Source organism: Schistocerca gregaria, chromosome 2 (genome assembly GCF_023897955.1).
Source record: "Schistocerca gregaria isolate iqSchGreg1 chromosome 2, iqSchGreg1.2, whole genome shotgun sequence".
Taxonomy (NCBI): Eukaryota; Metazoa; Arthropoda; class Insecta; order Orthoptera; family Acrididae; genus Schistocerca; species Schistocerca gregaria.
In genome coordinates, this window is record NC_064921.1 from 311234576 (window position 1) to 311252123 (window position 17548).

Here is a 17548-nt window from a genome sequence, read left to right on the forward strand (position 1 = left end):
ACATACACATTTTCCACCACGCAGTCTGATTATTGAAATACTATTTCACAATTTACCGCATGTATCACAATTTTTAAAGCAGCAGTTAACAGAAGGTTCACATTTATCCACGCATACCTAAACATGTTCACAAATACAGGAGGTAATAACTGATTATCAATCAAAGATTGAATTTTCATAATATTATTCCTCAGATGAAAATATACATTATAGCCGTGCAGTAGGATTACGTGAGGGAACTGTTTTAGAAAATTATTCGACGGCCTGAATGTGTAAAAATCAAGTAGAGGATTATGCCGATTGTTCTGGCAAGAATCTTCATAATTTTTACGTCCTTATTAACTTTGTTAAATTTATTTGCCGTTAGTCCTGTCTAAGAATACAAACTCAGAAGAGATCGTTCACCAACAGTAGGTAAGTAAATATCCTCAAACCATTTAATAGTTTGATATGATGTTAATTTACCAGGTGTTGAAGTAAATGCATTAATATTATCGGAATTTCACATAATTTCTTGAACAATGTGTTCAAACTACCCACCTGTTTCCTTCAGGCTTATGAGCGAATGAGATTTTAAAACACCACTTGCAGATTGAGTTGGCTTTATCAAGTAGCTACGGCTTGCGGATCCAGCGATTGAGCGAGATATTCAATTTTTAGCACGCCTTTAAAGGATAGGGATCGACCTGCATGTGTCTCCAAATTAAATCCCGATTGGCCCGAATTATAAACATTGTCCTCTCCTAATGATGCTATATAAAATTTTACGTTAGCCACAAAAACATTAGTTTGTTCTACTAATTGTTACTTATTGGTTAATTGTTTTTGAGTAACAAATTTATTAATCCTACTGGAAATAATCCTATGCCTTTCTTTAATATGGTAAACCCATTTTTTAGATTCCGTGAATAGGTGACACGATAAATTAACTTCATCTCTCTTCCTCAAAGCCTATCGTTTCAGGTCCAAGCCATGAATAGGTAGTGATTTATCGCATGCCTTCTGCAATTGTTCCAATACATATTTGTAAATCTGTACTAATTTTTCGCTTCGTGTCCCACCTTCAGTGACTTGTTTTTCCCGTCGCCATAGTGATTTTGTATCCTTACTCTTTCTGAAATTAGGTTGGACTATTTTTAAACTCTAATTCCTCTTCTTTCCACGCCAAAACGTTACTGCCTTTTTTATATTCCAGATCTACCACTATTTTACTCTTCTTACTGTCCTCCACAGCATACTCATAATCCTCTCGGTGCTGCGACAGCCTGAGGAAATATACTTTCGTCATCATAAGCTAAAATACTATAAATATCTACAAATACGTCGGTGTTGATTGTTTAATCATATTCGCTAAATGTAATGCGAACACTGTGAGCCATATCAGGCTAATGTTAAGTGTTGGATTAAACCTTGGTTACTATTCTGCGTTTAGTCTCCCGCAGTATACCGATTATGCTGTTATCCTCTCTCTCCCCGCGTGGCAGCAGCGGTGTGTATCGACATTCGCACCTTGTAATATCTTTTGCCTGGCGCTTATAGTTTCCGGCTTTGCTGTGTGAGACCAGTTGGTCGGTTCGCGTGGAGCAGCGAGGAAATCCCCACGGCACGTGGTTTGTCCGGGACCGCTGGTGGCGTCTACGCACAGTCAGAGTGTGTGGCGCTGTTCCCATTGCTAAGAGGTCCGTGGTTCACCGATCCTGCACACGAAAGTTGAGTTTTGAAATAATCTACGAGCAAGTCACGACTGTTAACATTGTGTCGTTTGGATTTAGTTGTCGGCTGTTGGGACACTCCCGCGAGCAACAACATGTGTTTTCAAGTTGGCAAATTTTAGTCACACTCTGGTGGAGTTCAACTGTAGCCATTTATTTTGAATTCAAGTGCACCAGCGGAATCTTCTGCCTTGTGGACGTCAACGTTCCGGTTACCTGCCCTGGCTTTTGACGTAAATTCAGGATATTTTCCTCACCGTGTTGTCGCTGTCCAATACGGTGTGTAGCTTCACAGCTCAATGTATAATTGGTTGAGGACGCCAATACCTTCTACGTTGTTCCATTGAACTCCTTGTTGTGTGGTGGTCGGGTGGAGTGGAATTCATCTTGTCAGTAGGTCCTTTCTCTGTAAGACGGTTGGGTTGTCGTTGGATCAAGAATGGTTGTGCCGACTATCTGTCTCACCTAAGCGAGCCTTAGTGTTTGAATTCGAGGCCGACCCTTGGAAAATCTGAGCGCCGTTGAATGTACTGCCATTTCTTATTTGTTCTTGTTGTTTGTATTCGTATTGCTTCTAGCCGATTTTTAAATTAAGGTTGTTTTGCCCTTAAGGCGTAAGATTGCTTGGGCCTTCAGCCTAATTTAAAGAACTGTTTTAAGAAAGGCCTTTGGCCTTTTATAAAATTTAATTTTGTTGAATATCAAGTGATGGGCCATCAGCTGATTTTTATATTAAAGTTGTTTTGCTCTTAAGGTGTGTGATCGTTTGTGCCTTCAGCCTAATTGAAAGTACTGATTTAAAATAAGGCCTTCTGCATTTAACGTTTCTGATTTTGGTTTGAGTTCTAAGTCATTGGCTTTCGGCCGATTTTAAATTAAAGTGCTCTTGCCCTTAGGGCATGAGATTGTATGGTGTATTCAGCTGGTTATTAAGTTCCAATAATTAATGCTGTGATTTCGTTTTTAAATTTTCTTTGCTCTTGTAATGTTTGGTCAAATAAATAAAGTTGTGTGTTTGGGTGTTACTGACAGCCACTTATATTAGCCACTTTCCACAATTTAAACTACCTGTCCTGTCCTGCGGGTTTAACAGGGCGTCTCACACTGGTTCTTCGTCGGTAATCGCAGAGTCCATATCGTATTGCGGATGATCGGAGCTTTTGTGTTATAGACGCAACACATTGTTTGGGTTCATCGTGCTGTATTCAGAATAAATGTGTATACGTTCAATCTCCTGCACTCTGTACATGCTATTCTATTTCAATCGGACGTTCCGTCTGCAAATTCCGGCCGCAGTGAAATGGAAGCGGTGATTACCGATTGACAGTACGTGCACCTGTGCTTGCATACATTAATGCTTACCTATCCTACTGCCCGACCTTCCAAAACTCTCTCATTATCGTGTTTCCGCCGAGCGATTCGATGTCCATATCCACCCTGCCGCATGACGTGTATTGGTGTAAACAGCAGGCGGCCGTGGGCGCGTCTGCAGGGGTCTCTGGTAGACAGAGGGCGTTGTGCGCTCGTAGCCGTCCTTCCCCTCCCCTCCCCCACCCAACCACAACACCCACCCCTCCACCCTATCCAAGCCCCACCCATCCCCTCAGAGTCCACGGTTGCACTACAGGTCGCAATAAATGTGGCGAGAATAAGTCCACAGTAATGCTTTGTACATGCTCATATTTACCGCAGCCTTTGTAATAATTTCTAGTGTAGTTTGGTCTTTCCTGTAATACAATTTTCTGACGACCTATCGCAAATATATGGAAAAGGATATAAGGACGTACAATTTATGTCAATTCCTGCCGGAACGATCGTCTTAGTCCAGCCACTTGATGTTCACAGCATCAGACGACTGTGGAAGAAATTTGCACGTTAGGAATCAATTCCTGAAAATTCAATCTTTGACTCATAATCAGTTTTGGTCCCATCGATTTTTGAATATGTTAAGCTATACGTGGTTCAACAGCGGATACATCACACAAGTAGCTGATAAATGGGCCCCTCCTGTTAATTATTGCTTTACAACTTGTGATACATGTTGTAAATTGTGCAATTATATTGCAATTATCAGATGTGTGTGATGCACGATGTGTATCTATATGCCTCACTTCTTTGCAATGCACAACATCGTCATCTCATTATTGCACTGACTATCGAAGATAATGTAATACAACCTAGGTACTAAAATAACAAAGTAGGTGTCAAACGTGACATCCAAAGCCAAGCAACCAAAGAATGAAACAAAACAAACAACGAACAAAGACCATGAAAAAACAAAACGGGCATAGCCTCTCGCCACCTCCACGTTGGTTATTCCCGGAATCGACAGAGGGAGAGACCTCACTCTTTAATTCAATCCTTCAGGAGCACCTCTTTCATCTTTGCACTGTGAAACGGCAGACACCACTGTCACCGTGTGTGACAAGCGTCATATGGCATACAGAGCGCCCAAATTGCAGTATTTAGGGGTACTTCCAATTTATATCAGACTACTGCGACTTTGGGCTGTAACTTCACCATATATGGTTGAATTTGCTGTTAGATAGACTATTACATTTGCTACATGTAAACTTTTTAGTGTTTCAAAATGTAAGGAGTTGGGAGTATCCCGAAATACATCAAAATGTTTAGAGATGTAATTGCATAGTGCTAAGGTGAAGTAGCAATCATGGAAAATATGTTTCAACATATTTTATATCTCCTATAACGATATGTGCTCCGAAAGATAACAACCGCATTTTCTTCAGGAGGGTTTTCCCCTCTTCAACGGTCGTATGGTATTGTGTACATATTTCCACGTAGTCAATGCGTACACAACTTTCCCACTAGAGCGCGCCCCGCTAAGCTAAGCTGCCTAAGAGACGGACCAAATTCTGCTTCCTCCAATCCACGTATTAATATTTAATGCAGCCAATGAGATTGCTGCTAACGTACAACCTTTTCTCCTCCCAGATCACACTCGCACAGTGATACCTGAACGCACGAGGTATTAGAATGAGTGTACATACCTCCAATTAGTCAGCCTGCTTTAGTCTGCATTAGTCTATAGTCAAGTTTCAGTCTGCGCCAAATAAAATTATCACATTCCTGTACATAGCCATGAAGAGAAATGTATAGACACTTTGTCAAGTATCAGAGATATGTGAGAATAAGATTAACGTACCAAGACCAAAGGAACTTCATATTGTCAATTGTAAATAGCATCCAGAACCAAGTTAAGTTATTTTTATTCTTGTTTTTATTTTAATAAATGTGCGTGAAAATTAATCAAATTCTGTTTAAAGTTGGTCACAGTCAATCTGCTACTCTAAGCGTGCAAGTGGCATTTTTATCATCTGACCTAACGGCAGACGATAAACACGCGACAGTAAGACCAGTAGACATATTGCTGACACTTTCCTCTCCGTTAGAACGACAAGTCAAATAACCTGATGGTATGTGTACCGAAGTTCTTACAGTACGCACACCATATATGGGAACAGATAAAAAAAATACTTGTCTCATGTTTTGACCTAGACCACAACATATTCGAAGAGAATCGGAATCGACAAGTGGCACCTTTGGTAGTGTTACTTTTTAGTAGTGTTGCTACCATTTTCCTGGGATGACAGTGATATTGATAAGAGAATATGGATTAGAGACACTGTTGTTCTACTAACCATGATGTCACATCGTAGAGCCCCTTCATCTCTCACGTGACAAGCTTGCCACCCTTATCTCACACACCAAGCAACCACGCCTTATTTCTTGGAACAGTGGCGGCCACTGAAACAAAATAGGCATCTCATTCCAGTAGTTCCAGTAGTTTATAGGCCATTAAAACAAGACATACAACAGCATTTTAGTGCAGAGCAGCCATTTCATCCATGCTCTAATGAATCCAGATGATCCGAATTTATTTTAAATTTTGTTCAGAAGCATCTATCAAAAAAATTACCTAAGCAGTTAATCTTTCACTTTTTCCTCACATAAAATACGTCAGCACCACACACACACACACACACACACACACACACACACATGCACACACACAAAACCACATATATGCACGTTGACGCACTCATATTTCTATAATTTAGGAGTAAAACGTGATTATGAAATCTTAATTTAAATTCCTCTTGCTGGTCCAGGCCTAAATAACCACAAAACTCATGTGGGTAAAAAATAACATGCTAAACAAGCCGTTGACACATCATGTTATGCCTAAATGAGGACTGTAGCAAAACTAACCTGACTAACCTGACCAAGCTTATAAATGCACAAAACACTTGTTGACTAAAATACAATGCTAAGCAGTAAAACACACAAACAAATGGGCAGCTGGAGTTACCGCCAACTACTGGAGTAATGCAGTTAATTCCACTTTTCAGTTTACATTTGGTGTAAGCCACAATGGTCCCGCAAGTCAAATGTTTCCATACCTCAACTGTTCTACGACGCCTCTCAAGTGTTAAATGGCGTCTCCAGGCATTACATAAAAGTTGTTGGTACTTTTGATACTACTTTATTGGTGGCTGATAGGGAAGAACTGTCGTCAAGTCATGATTTTTACAGGTTTTTCTTAAAGTTATGTGGCAAGAAGATAATGCATCATCTAAACTACAAAAATATAATACATGATAGTGATCAGAAATTATTGCTCTTATTACAGTTGAATAAGGCTTAAATAAGGTTATGTGCAAAATAACTGTCAATGAAGGCAACAGTATTTACGTTTGGAAATAAAATGCTTGCCTATCCGATAATGGACTATTAAATAATGCAAAACATGTACTCAAAATGCATGATGTAAAACGCACATCTTAGACAGTAACAAATGAACTGACCAAACACCATTTTAGTAAGGATGGAAGAAGGGGTTTTTGCGATGTAACAGTTAAAGTAAATATTTTGGTAATACTTACGGAGAACTTCATAATAAGAAATTTTTACATACCACAGAACACAGCCAAAGATAGTGATGGAACAAGAAAGAGATGAGGGAGAAAATATAATTTTTGCAACAGAAATAAAATAATTCAACAAAATAAATAATGAATTAGAGTAGAAAAATGCACACACACACACACACGTACAAAAGTAGATAATTGAAATATGCACGCTTAATTACAAATCCCTAATTGCTAATCAAATTTCGAAATGCGACACACAACAAAATTGTATCATTTTTCTAAAAATTTATAAGAGTCCGTGCACAGGAAACATAAGGCATCATTTCCAAAACGTAATTTTTCTGAAATATCGCTCATAACTTCCAGTGCACTGAAAGTTGTAAGTAAAGTTTAACATGTGTGGGACTATGCACAAATTAACCACAAAAAACTTACAGCCAACAAAACAAAGCACAACCGCACACATCGTAAACATTGCGTAAAAATGGCACATTACGACGTGAAACACACCTGAAAATGAGAATCATTTCCCGAAACATACTTTGTAAAACATGAGTACAAGAAAATCGTGACTGGTAGCAGAAAAGTTATTTACAAACAAACCCATGAAAATGGAAATAATTGCATTCTTTCAGCAGCTCACAGTAATTCGGAATATATATTTGTTTATGTACGTCCATGCATAGCGTAGTATTTTGCAAACGTGTTTTCTGCAGCTACAAGCGTTGTCATATTAGTTTTGCTAGATCATCTCATTTAGCCCTGAGACAAAGGGTTAGATGCCTTTTTAGCACGTTGTTTCTCAAGCAAATGTATTTTGTAGCTATTTCGGCATTGTAGTAGCACTGGGAGCTTAATCTGAGTGATGATAATCTTCTCTTAGGCACCAGTTTGGCGGATATATGTTGAAAAAATACTGTGCAACTCTACACATATTTTTCATATTTTGCATTGCTGACGTATTTTTAAAGACATTCTACACATGGAAAGAACACTGTGACAGTTGACAAACGTCATACAAAAATTTGCAAAGGCATTTTATGGACTGTAGACAAACATATAAAATAGAGGGAAGAAAAATAGAATTATAAAATATAAATAAAATATGAGGGATTGCTGTGTGTTTTAAAATAGTTTATTCTTTAGATGTTCACATGTAGTGTTTGAACTGCAAGTTCATGGCACAAACATTGTGTGTGTGTGTGTGTGTGTGTGTGTGTGTGTGTGTGTGTGTGTGTGTGTGTGTGTTGGTGGGTGGGTGTTTTGGCAACGTACTTTAGATGTATAAATACTGCAATACACACCCTTCAGATAAATTTATGGTAAAATACACTTGAAAGTTTCACAGAAAACCTAAATGTTCAATGTGGCTTCTTAGAATGTGAATGACATCATAGATGAGGTGGGTGGCCTGTTATGTGATAGATAACGGGGTGCATGTTCACTGATATACGTAAGGGAGATGCAGTTTCTTGCTCATTTGCTCTGACCTTGGTCAATGGCGTCCCAGTTTGATGGTGTTAATATCACTGATTCTCCATTTATTTTATTCCTGAGTGTCCCTTGTTCAAGCAGTCCTATCATTCCATAATATCTTTTAACATACTTCTTTCATCGACCAATCAAAGTATTTCTTTTGTGACCTAAGGTTTCTTTCCAGTTATCTTCCTTGTATTTGACTCTGCATATCTGGTGACTTCTCTTTTCAGAGTGTTCATTTATCTCCAACTGAACACCCTGTTGCAGTGCTCATTATCACAGTAACTACAGCCTTACGGACCTTCAAATGCTCCTTATCATTTCCTCATTTCTTCTGCATACCACATTTGTACCATGATTCTTCTTGAATACTCCCTTAAACGTCAGTCTACTCTTCATATTATTGTTATGATGAATATACGAAACTTACGAATGTAGGGTAACTTCAACATCAAGATAAAATTATGTAACACGATTCAGATTTATCATCAATAGAAAGTTCTAGTAATAGTGAATCCGCTGTTCAAACCCGCACACAGTGGCATATTCTATCTGGATTATTGTATCAGCAGACAAAGTCCCATAGACACCGATAATTCTTACCAGAAGATCCTCTTCAGTCTCCTACACAAGACTATTCACACAGTTCAGAGCAGATACCAAATGGGATCTGATGAAGTGAATGTGACGGGCACAAAAGAAGAACTTTTCTTATATATACCTTTCAGGTGATGTTTGAAGCAAATGACAACCAATAAGGTGTTCTACACCAGCTGGACTCATTTCTGGTCGTGCAGATTAAATAACGTGCCGATTCCAACGACTATCTTTAGTCGATTATTGCTTAGATCTGTCAGGAAGGCGTAACTGCTCTCCTACGGGGGCATTGTGGATTCGACAGTGGACGTGGTCAGGAACGTGTTAGTAAGACGCCAGTAGCTGAGGGACACGCATCTGTCTACAGAAATGCGTTTCGGAATTTGGTGTCAAATAAAACCACCAGAGTGGAACTTCAGTCAACGTGAAGCAGTTCTGTGCTGTGATATAAGATTCGAACGGCAGTGTAAAAACTTGGCATACCGCGTCTGTTCAAAAAATTCCGGAACGTTGGTGATTTCGCTCCAGTGGTGTGTTGGAACGAAATGCGGTTGGCTTCCCTGCACACTCATGGCCTTAACGTGTAGCGCAACGGAGAGTAGTATGGGCCAGCGGGCAGTATGGGCCAAATGGTATTTCAACTATTCACTACTAGGTAGCAGCACGGTACACAGGAGAATCTTTCCGCCAGCGCCATTTCGCCACGTGCAGAGAGTTGTTTTATTCTCAATGTTGTATCGTCTGTGGGTGACTACTGTTGGTTTGTGCTCCTACAAGTTGTTGCCTCGCATACTTTTTAACATCACGCTACATGATTACAGGTAAGAATATACTTGTGAAACTAGAGTTGTTATTTGGTTTACTCTATTAACATCAGACAGTGACAGTTGTATTTCGTTTGCTCTAACAATGTTTCGCTTACTACAATGTTTTCATATTTGTGTGAGTCGGGTAGCATGGGCTATGCAACATTCAGGTGGATGGGCAACAGAACCCATTTCCGTTTTTTTTAGGATACTATGCCATCATATAAGAAACAAAACCTAAGCTTGCTTGCTAGGCAGATACTACAGTCACTTCTGGAGAGACCACCATTTCCTCCAATGCGCTACACTCAAGTGAACATTCAGATTTTGCAAGTGTTTTAAAACTGATGTCGCCTTTGCCCTCCTGCAGGGAACAGAGGTTGACATGTCGGAAACGAAAGGCAGACAGAAGTGAAATATTGACATCAACTCCAATAAAACATATGTTGACAGATAAGAAAGATTTAGAAGAGCAAAGGCAAAAAGCACAACAGAAAAACAGATAAATGTAATTTTCAAAACAAGAACAAACGATGATCGATAAGAAGAAAAAAATTAATAACTCAAAATTTTTCGTAACAACAGTCCTACACCAAGCACTTCTGAAGACATTATGTATGTAAAATGTGGAGAAAGCTATGAGGAAAATTGATTGAGTGCAACAAGTGTGAAGCTGGGTACATGAGCCCTGTGAATTCATTGTGATCACTGTAAGCTAAATAAATCATAGTGTGATCACTGTTATACATTGGGAATCATAAGGTAATAATGTTATACATTGTGTATAATGTTATACAACAAAACTTTTATCGAAAACATGTTTTTAATTTATAAAGATATTCATATTGGTGTGGCCCATACTACCCGCCAATTTTTAAAATGCAGGGATTACGCTAATTACATTTTGTGTTATGTTCCCTTCATATATTGCTAAAGATATTTTTAGTACTTAAAGGAAAGAAGTCGAAAACATGATTTTTCGCTCATAACTGACTTAAGCTACAAATATATTTTTTATTTTATATTTCTCCTTAATACCCGCCGTACGCCTTTTTGCCAAATTGCCCTAATTTCATTTTGTATGTCCGTTAGTTATTGTTCATTGCTGTATTTAGTAGAACGATGTGTAGCACAGTTTGCTAATTTCGAGTTGGCAGAGTTAGAAGAGCAGCGCGTGAAACTCGAGAAAAACACACCAAGTGATGCAAGAAGCCTACGGTGATGGCTGCTTAAGCCGTACTCGGAGTTACGAAAGGTTGACACGGTTTAAAAATGGCCGGATAGAAATTAAAGATGACCTAGTTCAGAACACCCTCCGACGTCTACCGACAACGCTCATGTCAGGAATGTCAACGAAATTTGGGCGTGTCAATGGAAGACTGAATATCCGAGAGATTGCGAAAGAATGTAACATTTCAGTTGGAACATGTCATTGAGTCCTGACACAGCACCTCTGAATGCATCGTGTTGCCGCCACGTTCCTCCCACGACTCCTGAATCAAGACTAGAAATACCGTCGCCTAGGAATCTGTGAAGAGGTTTTGGGTCGCTCAAATTGGAATGAAATATTCCTTAAGAGAATCATAACAGGTGATGAGACATGGGTCTACGGTTATGAGCCGGCCGTTGTCGCCGAGTGGTTCTAGGCGCTTCAGTGTGGAACCGCGCGACCGCTACTGTCGCTGGTTCGAATCCTGCCTCGGGCATGGATGTGGGTGATGTCCTTAGGTTAGTTAGGTTTAAGTAGTTTTAAGTCTAGTCCCACAGTGCTCAACGCCATTCGAACCACTTGAACGGTTATGATATTGAGACCAAGGTCCAGTCTTCAGAATGGGTCGGAAATGATTCTCCAGGACCAAACAATCCCGTCAGGACAGATCAAATGTCAAAGTCATGCTGACATTTTTCTTCGAATTTGAAAGATTAATTTATCATAAATTCCTCCCACCGGCACAGACTGTTAATCGGTGCTTCTATTGGGATGTATTCCGAAAAATTCGAGAAAATGTTAAAAGGAAACGGCCTGAAATGTGGAGAGAGAGTTTATAACTCTTGCATGACGATAACGCACCCGTATATTCATCCCTATTGGTCCGTGACTATTCAACAAAAATGAAATAACTGTGCTGCCTCAACCTCCGTACTCTCCAGACCTGTCCCCTGGGGACATTTTTTTATTTCCAGGGTTAAGAACTCTGTTGAAAAGATGAAGATTTGCAACGATGGACGAGATTAAAGAAAATTTGCAGACAGCAATTCCCGCGATCCAGCAAGAGGCGTACCAGACTGCATCCGGAAATGCTAACGGCGATGGAACGATGTACCAATTGTGGTAGAGAGTACTTCAGAGAAAACCATGTAGAATAAGTAAAAGGTGAGCGTAATATACTTTTGTGGACAAAGTTCGGGAATTTTTTGAGCAGCCAGCTACCGAGCTGCGAGGCTGGACTGTAATGGCCTCCACAACTCAGCTGTCGCTTTCAAGCGTTTCGTGCAGTATCGGGCAACGGCATTGGTGGCAGCGCGTCATTGGTAGCCCCAAACTCAGTACGTAGGCATACAAGTGCCAGGCTAATAGTGGATGCTGTTGGCTCAAGCAGCACGACGGCTATCTACGAGGCGCATTCAAGTTATAAGGGCTCCGACTTTTTTTTCCTCCGGACTGGAAAGAGATAGAAACATGCGCATTGTTTTAAAATGAGTCCGTGTTCATTGTCAATACGTCCCAGAGATGGCAGCACCGTACTGCAGATGGAATTTTCCCGCCAGCGTCAAGAATGAGAACTGTTTTAAATACTTAAAATGGCGACGATTTCCTTACTTGAACAGCGTGCAATCATTCGTTTTCTGAATTTGCGTGGTGTGAAACCAATTGAAATTGATCGACAGTTGAAGGAGACATGTGGTGATGGAGTTATGGATGTGTCGAAAGTGCGTTCGTGGGTGCAACAGTTTAATGAAGGCAGAACATCTTGTGACAACAAACCGAAACAACCTCACGCTCGCACAAGCCGGTCTGACGACATGATCGAGAAAATGCAGAGAATTGTTCTGGGGGATCGTCGAATGACTGTTGAACAGATCGCCTCCAGATTTGGCATTTCTGTGAGTTCTGTGCACACAGTCCTGCATGACGACCTGAAAATGCGAAAAGTGGCATCCAGGTAGGTGCCACGAATGCTGACGGACGAAAACATGGCTGCCCGTGTGGCATGTTGCCGAGCAATGTTGACGCGCAACGACAGCATGAATGGGACTTCCTTTTCGTCGGTTGTGACAATGGATGAGACGTGGATGCCATTTTTCAATCCAGAAACAAAGCGCCAGTCAGCTCAATGGAAGCACACAGATTCACCGCCACCAAAAAAATTTCGGGTAACTGCGTGCTGAAAAAATGAAGGTGTCCATGTTCTGGGACAGCGAGGGCGTAATCCTTACCCATTGCGTTCCAAAGGGCACTACGGTAACAGGTGCATCCTACGAAAATGTTTTGAAGAACAAATTCCTTCCTGCACTGCAACAAAAACGTCCGGTAATGGCTGCGCGTGTGCTGTTTCACCAAGACAACGCACCCCCACATCGAGCTAACGTTACGCAACAGTTTCTTCGTGATAACAACTTTGAAGTGATTCCTCATGCTCTCTACTCACCTGACCTGGCTCCTAGTGACTTTTGGCTTTTTCCAACAATGAAAGACACTCTCTGTGGCCGCACATTCACCAGCCGTGCTGCTTTTGCCTCAGCGATTTTCCAGTGTTCAAAACAGACTCCTAAAGAAGCCTTCGCCGCTGCCATGGAATCAAGGCGTCAGCGTTGTGAAAACTGCAGGGCGATTACGTAGAGAAGTAACGCCAGTTCATCGATTTCGGGTGAGTAGTTAATTAGAAAAAAAATCGGAGGCCTTAGAACTTGAATGCACCTCGTAGCTACGGCAGCCATCTACACTGAAGAGCCAAAGAATCTCGTGCACCTCTCTAAGGTCGTGTGGGGCCCAAGCTAGCACGCAGAAGTGCCGCAACACGACGTGGCATGGACTCGACTAATGTCTGAAGTACCGCTGGAGGAAACTAACGCCATGGATCCTGTAAAGTGCTGTCCATAAATCCGTAAGAGTTCAAGTGGGTTGAGCTCTCTTCTGAACGACAAGTTGTAAACTATCCCAGATATGCTCAAGTGAAAGTGTTTACAGTCAGAAGAGTGTTTCTGGAGCAATATGTAGCAATTATAGACGTGTGGGGTACCGCACTATCCATCTGGAACTGCCCAAGTCCCTCGGAATGCGCAGTGGACATGAACCGATCCAGGTGATCAGACAGAATGCTTACGTACGTGTCACATGTCAGAGTCGTATTTAGACGTATCAGGGGTCCCATATCACTCCAACTGCACACACCCCACACCGTTACAGAGGCTAAACCAGCTTGAACAGTCCCCTACTTACATGCAGTGTCCGCACGATACAATTTGAAACGAGACTCGTCCAACTAGACAACATGTTCCCAGTAATCAACAGTCTAATTTCGGTGTTGGCCGGCCTAGGTGAAGTGTAAAGCTTTCTGTCGTGCAGTCTTCAAGGGTACACGAGTGGGCCTTCGGCTCCGAAAAAACATATCGATGATGTTTCGTTGAATGGTTCGTACACTGACGCTTGTTGACGGCCCATCATGGGAATCTGCAGCAGTTTGCGAAAGGGTTGCACTTCTGTCACGTTGAAAGGTTCTCTTCAGTCGTCGTTGATCTCGTTCTTGCAGAATCTTTTCTCAGCCTCAGCGATGTCGGAGATTTGATGTTTTACCGGACTGCTGATATTCACGCTACGCTCGGAAATTTTCGTACGGGAATGTCCCCACTTCATCGCTACCTCGGAGATGCTGTGCTCCACCGCTCGTGCTTCGACTATAACATCACATTCAAACTCACTTACACCTTGATAACCTGCCATTATAGCAGCAGTAACCGATCTAACAACCGCGCCAGACACTTGTCTTATATCAGTTTTAAAATAACACCCACAGTAGGCGCGAAACTACGCCACACATTTGTGCCGCAATATGCGTTCAATGAAAAAGACTTAAGCTTGGAAGAAGCTAATTTGTGATTTAAACACATCATTCCCTACACACGTTTTGGAATTACTGTAAATCTGAGTTTCTAATGCTTTACATGTGTAACACGGCGTTCTCCATCGGTCACACCTGAATACTGTGACTGCTCAATGCTCCTAGTGAAATAACATTCATCAGTATGTACTTGATTATCTGATATTTCTGTATTACTTCGCACACAGTACAGTCTATAGTCCCCAACTTACATGCCACAAATTGGATACTGTTTCTCGTCAGTGTGCTAGAGGAGGATTTTACGAATCAGCATAAACTGTTGAGTGGAAATTGCTTGGGGCTGTGAAGGCGTAATTACTATTTAGCAGCGACATCATTTATATCTGAACATAGTAAAGTATTCACTAAAACACTTCCTGCGAAGATACTTTAAAAGGATCACATAACTGGAATATAATTTAATAATAATATTCAAGGCAACAGTACCAAGGAACTTCCTTAAGAGATATAGCAATTCCAAGTGTTATTAAATAAGAGGTACCACGAGAATTACAATTCAAACAATACGCAATAAATGCAGGACGCAAGAACACAACAAAATGCGAACACAACCATGGTTTTGGTCAATATTCTTACTAGATAGCAAAAATATTCCTGTAAGGCCTGCTGTAGTTTCTAAATCATATCACTGTCAGCGAATGTCGTCGAAGGATATTCTAGTGATCATTTCTTCTGTCAGCTATTATTATTGAAAGTAGTCTCTTTGCTATATGCAGCAGTAGCTCGAAGAATAATGTACGTTCTTGTTTTTGCTTCCAGCCGCCGCTACTTCTGCACCTGTTGCTACTCTTGCTGATAGCTGCAGGCAACGCTATAAACCCAGGTGAGCTACATGTTTTAATTTCCTATAAAAGACTACCGATTATCTGATGCTTGGAGATACAACGGAACAATGGAAATTTAGGTATAGTTTAGGATTTACTGAAGAAGTATGTAAAACATATGATTCTGTAAGATGTCACAGAGCTGTCGTTGAGATGTACCTACCTTATGCTGTACATTTTAATAGAAGTTGTCGTCCTTGATATACGTATTAAACATGTAAATAAGTAAATGTCTTCTCAGTAAGCAAATTTCTAATATCTAACACAGTTAGGAGAGTCTTTGTGTTCACAATAAGTATACTAGTAACTTTCTTCTATCCTGTTTCCACCAGTTACATTAAGGAGTTCTCAGTAGAACATTCGTTGTGATGGCGTACTGTTCTAGAAATTATATGGGCCAAAACATTTCTGATGTGGTAAGTTATCGAAGAGTATGTTACATTTTCCGACATGAAATCATGTTGTTCACTAAACGACTGATGCACTGTAACATAAAAATGTGAAAGTCAATGTTCGAAAGTTTGGGTCAATCTCTAGCTGTTTGAAGAGTTATCCATAACAAGTATTCAGCCAGCCAAGAGTGTTTTTAAGTACCTGATCACGAGGCAATACGTGAAACACTCAGCTCCACTCACCCCCCACTCATTTACGGCATTACATCCCTATACTACAGAATTAATTAACACTGTGATTCTAACGAAGCATACAGTAAGTTGATACCGCATAATAGTGTACCTTCTTACGGAAGTAAAAAAAAAAAAATAAACGAGATTCCTGCATTGTCACCAACAAAGTATGGCATAATTGCACCTTTATTTTCCATTCAGCTTAGCGCATAGCAAGTGTCTTTAGTGCTTCGCTTAGCCCGTTGGTCACCGTAACAACATCCCGATACGTATGTTGCTCTATCTCACTGCCGATATACTCTAGTAGAGTGAAATGTAGACCCGTATGCATTTGAATAGTCGTATCGTCTAGCATTTAATTGCTAATGTGTTCTACTCGTTACCTTTTGGTTTCTCTCAGCCTTTTCTTATGACGCGGTGATTTATTCCCTTGTGAATTCGAAGAGATTCGTATAGCAACACTGTAGAAACTATAGACCTGTCCCTGGCCTTGATCTGTGCGTTTATATATTCTTGAGCCATAACTTTTCCTTTACAATGGAACATATCATAACCAATTAGTATTATGTTTATTCTCAAAACAGCGCTGCAATTCCCTCGTATGTTTGTATATCACACTTAGATTCTGGTGCGGTTACATGAAACTGTACAAAGCGGCTGCTGATGGATTTGTGTACCTGGAAGAAGAATAAATAACTACTACTCAACTGGAAACAAGTCAATTTTTACCCCCTTTTCGTATCCATGACAAAGCTCGTCATAACCAATTCACTACTTGATGATACTTGTTTATCACTATACAGTGACCTGCTAAAATATTTTTATTACCTCGTTATTGCCTTCTTAAACTACATTGATATGGCCATCTGTTTCCACATTCACTCTGACATTTTATTTTCCTTCTTTCGTTCGTGTTTAGGGCCTGTTAACTCGAAAGCGAAGGCATCAGTAAAACTGACTATAACTGCGAGCCACACACCATTAATAGAGTTTAAATATAATATTAGCTTGGTTGCAGTTGTCTCGTCCCAACTCGAGCAGCTCACGAAAGCGAAGGCATCAGTAAAACTGACTAAAACTGCGAACCACCATTAATAGAGTTCAAATATAATATTAGCTTGGTTTCACGTGTCTCCGCCCATTAGACTCAGTTAGATATGCTGAGGTGCTCCAGGTCTACTGTGCGGTGACGTGATATCAGCGCCGCGCGGGGTAGCCCGCGGCCTAGGGTGCCTTGTCACGGTCCATGCCGCTTCCCCCGCCGGAGGTTCGAGTCCTCCCTCGGGCATGGGTGTGTGTGTGTGTGTGTCGTTCATAGCGCAAGTTACTTTAAGTTAGAGTAAGTAGTGTGTAGGCTTAGGGACCGGTCAACTCAGCAGTTTGGCCCAGTAAGACCTCTCCACAAATTTCCAAAATTTTGATATTAGCGTGAAATTACAGAAAGTGAAAGCACCAGAAGCCACAGCAAATCCTTACCAAAGATTATGGC

The 17548-nt window shown here is 40.7% G+C and overlaps 1 protein-coding gene across 2 annotated transcripts in view; it reads left to right on the forward strand.

The window, feature by feature from the left end:
- LOC126336137 (suppressor of lurcher protein 1-like) overlaps positions 1-17548 on the forward strand; it is a 659041-nt gene that overhangs the window by 139913 nt on the left and 501580 nt on the right. For both annotated transcript variants that reach the window (XM_049999628.1, XM_049999627.1), the window contains exon 3: positions 15369-15432. In XM_049999628.1, the coding sequence (XP_049855585.1) occupies positions 15369-15432 (64 nt within the window). The remainder of the gene's footprint in view (positions 1-15368; positions 15433-17548) is intronic.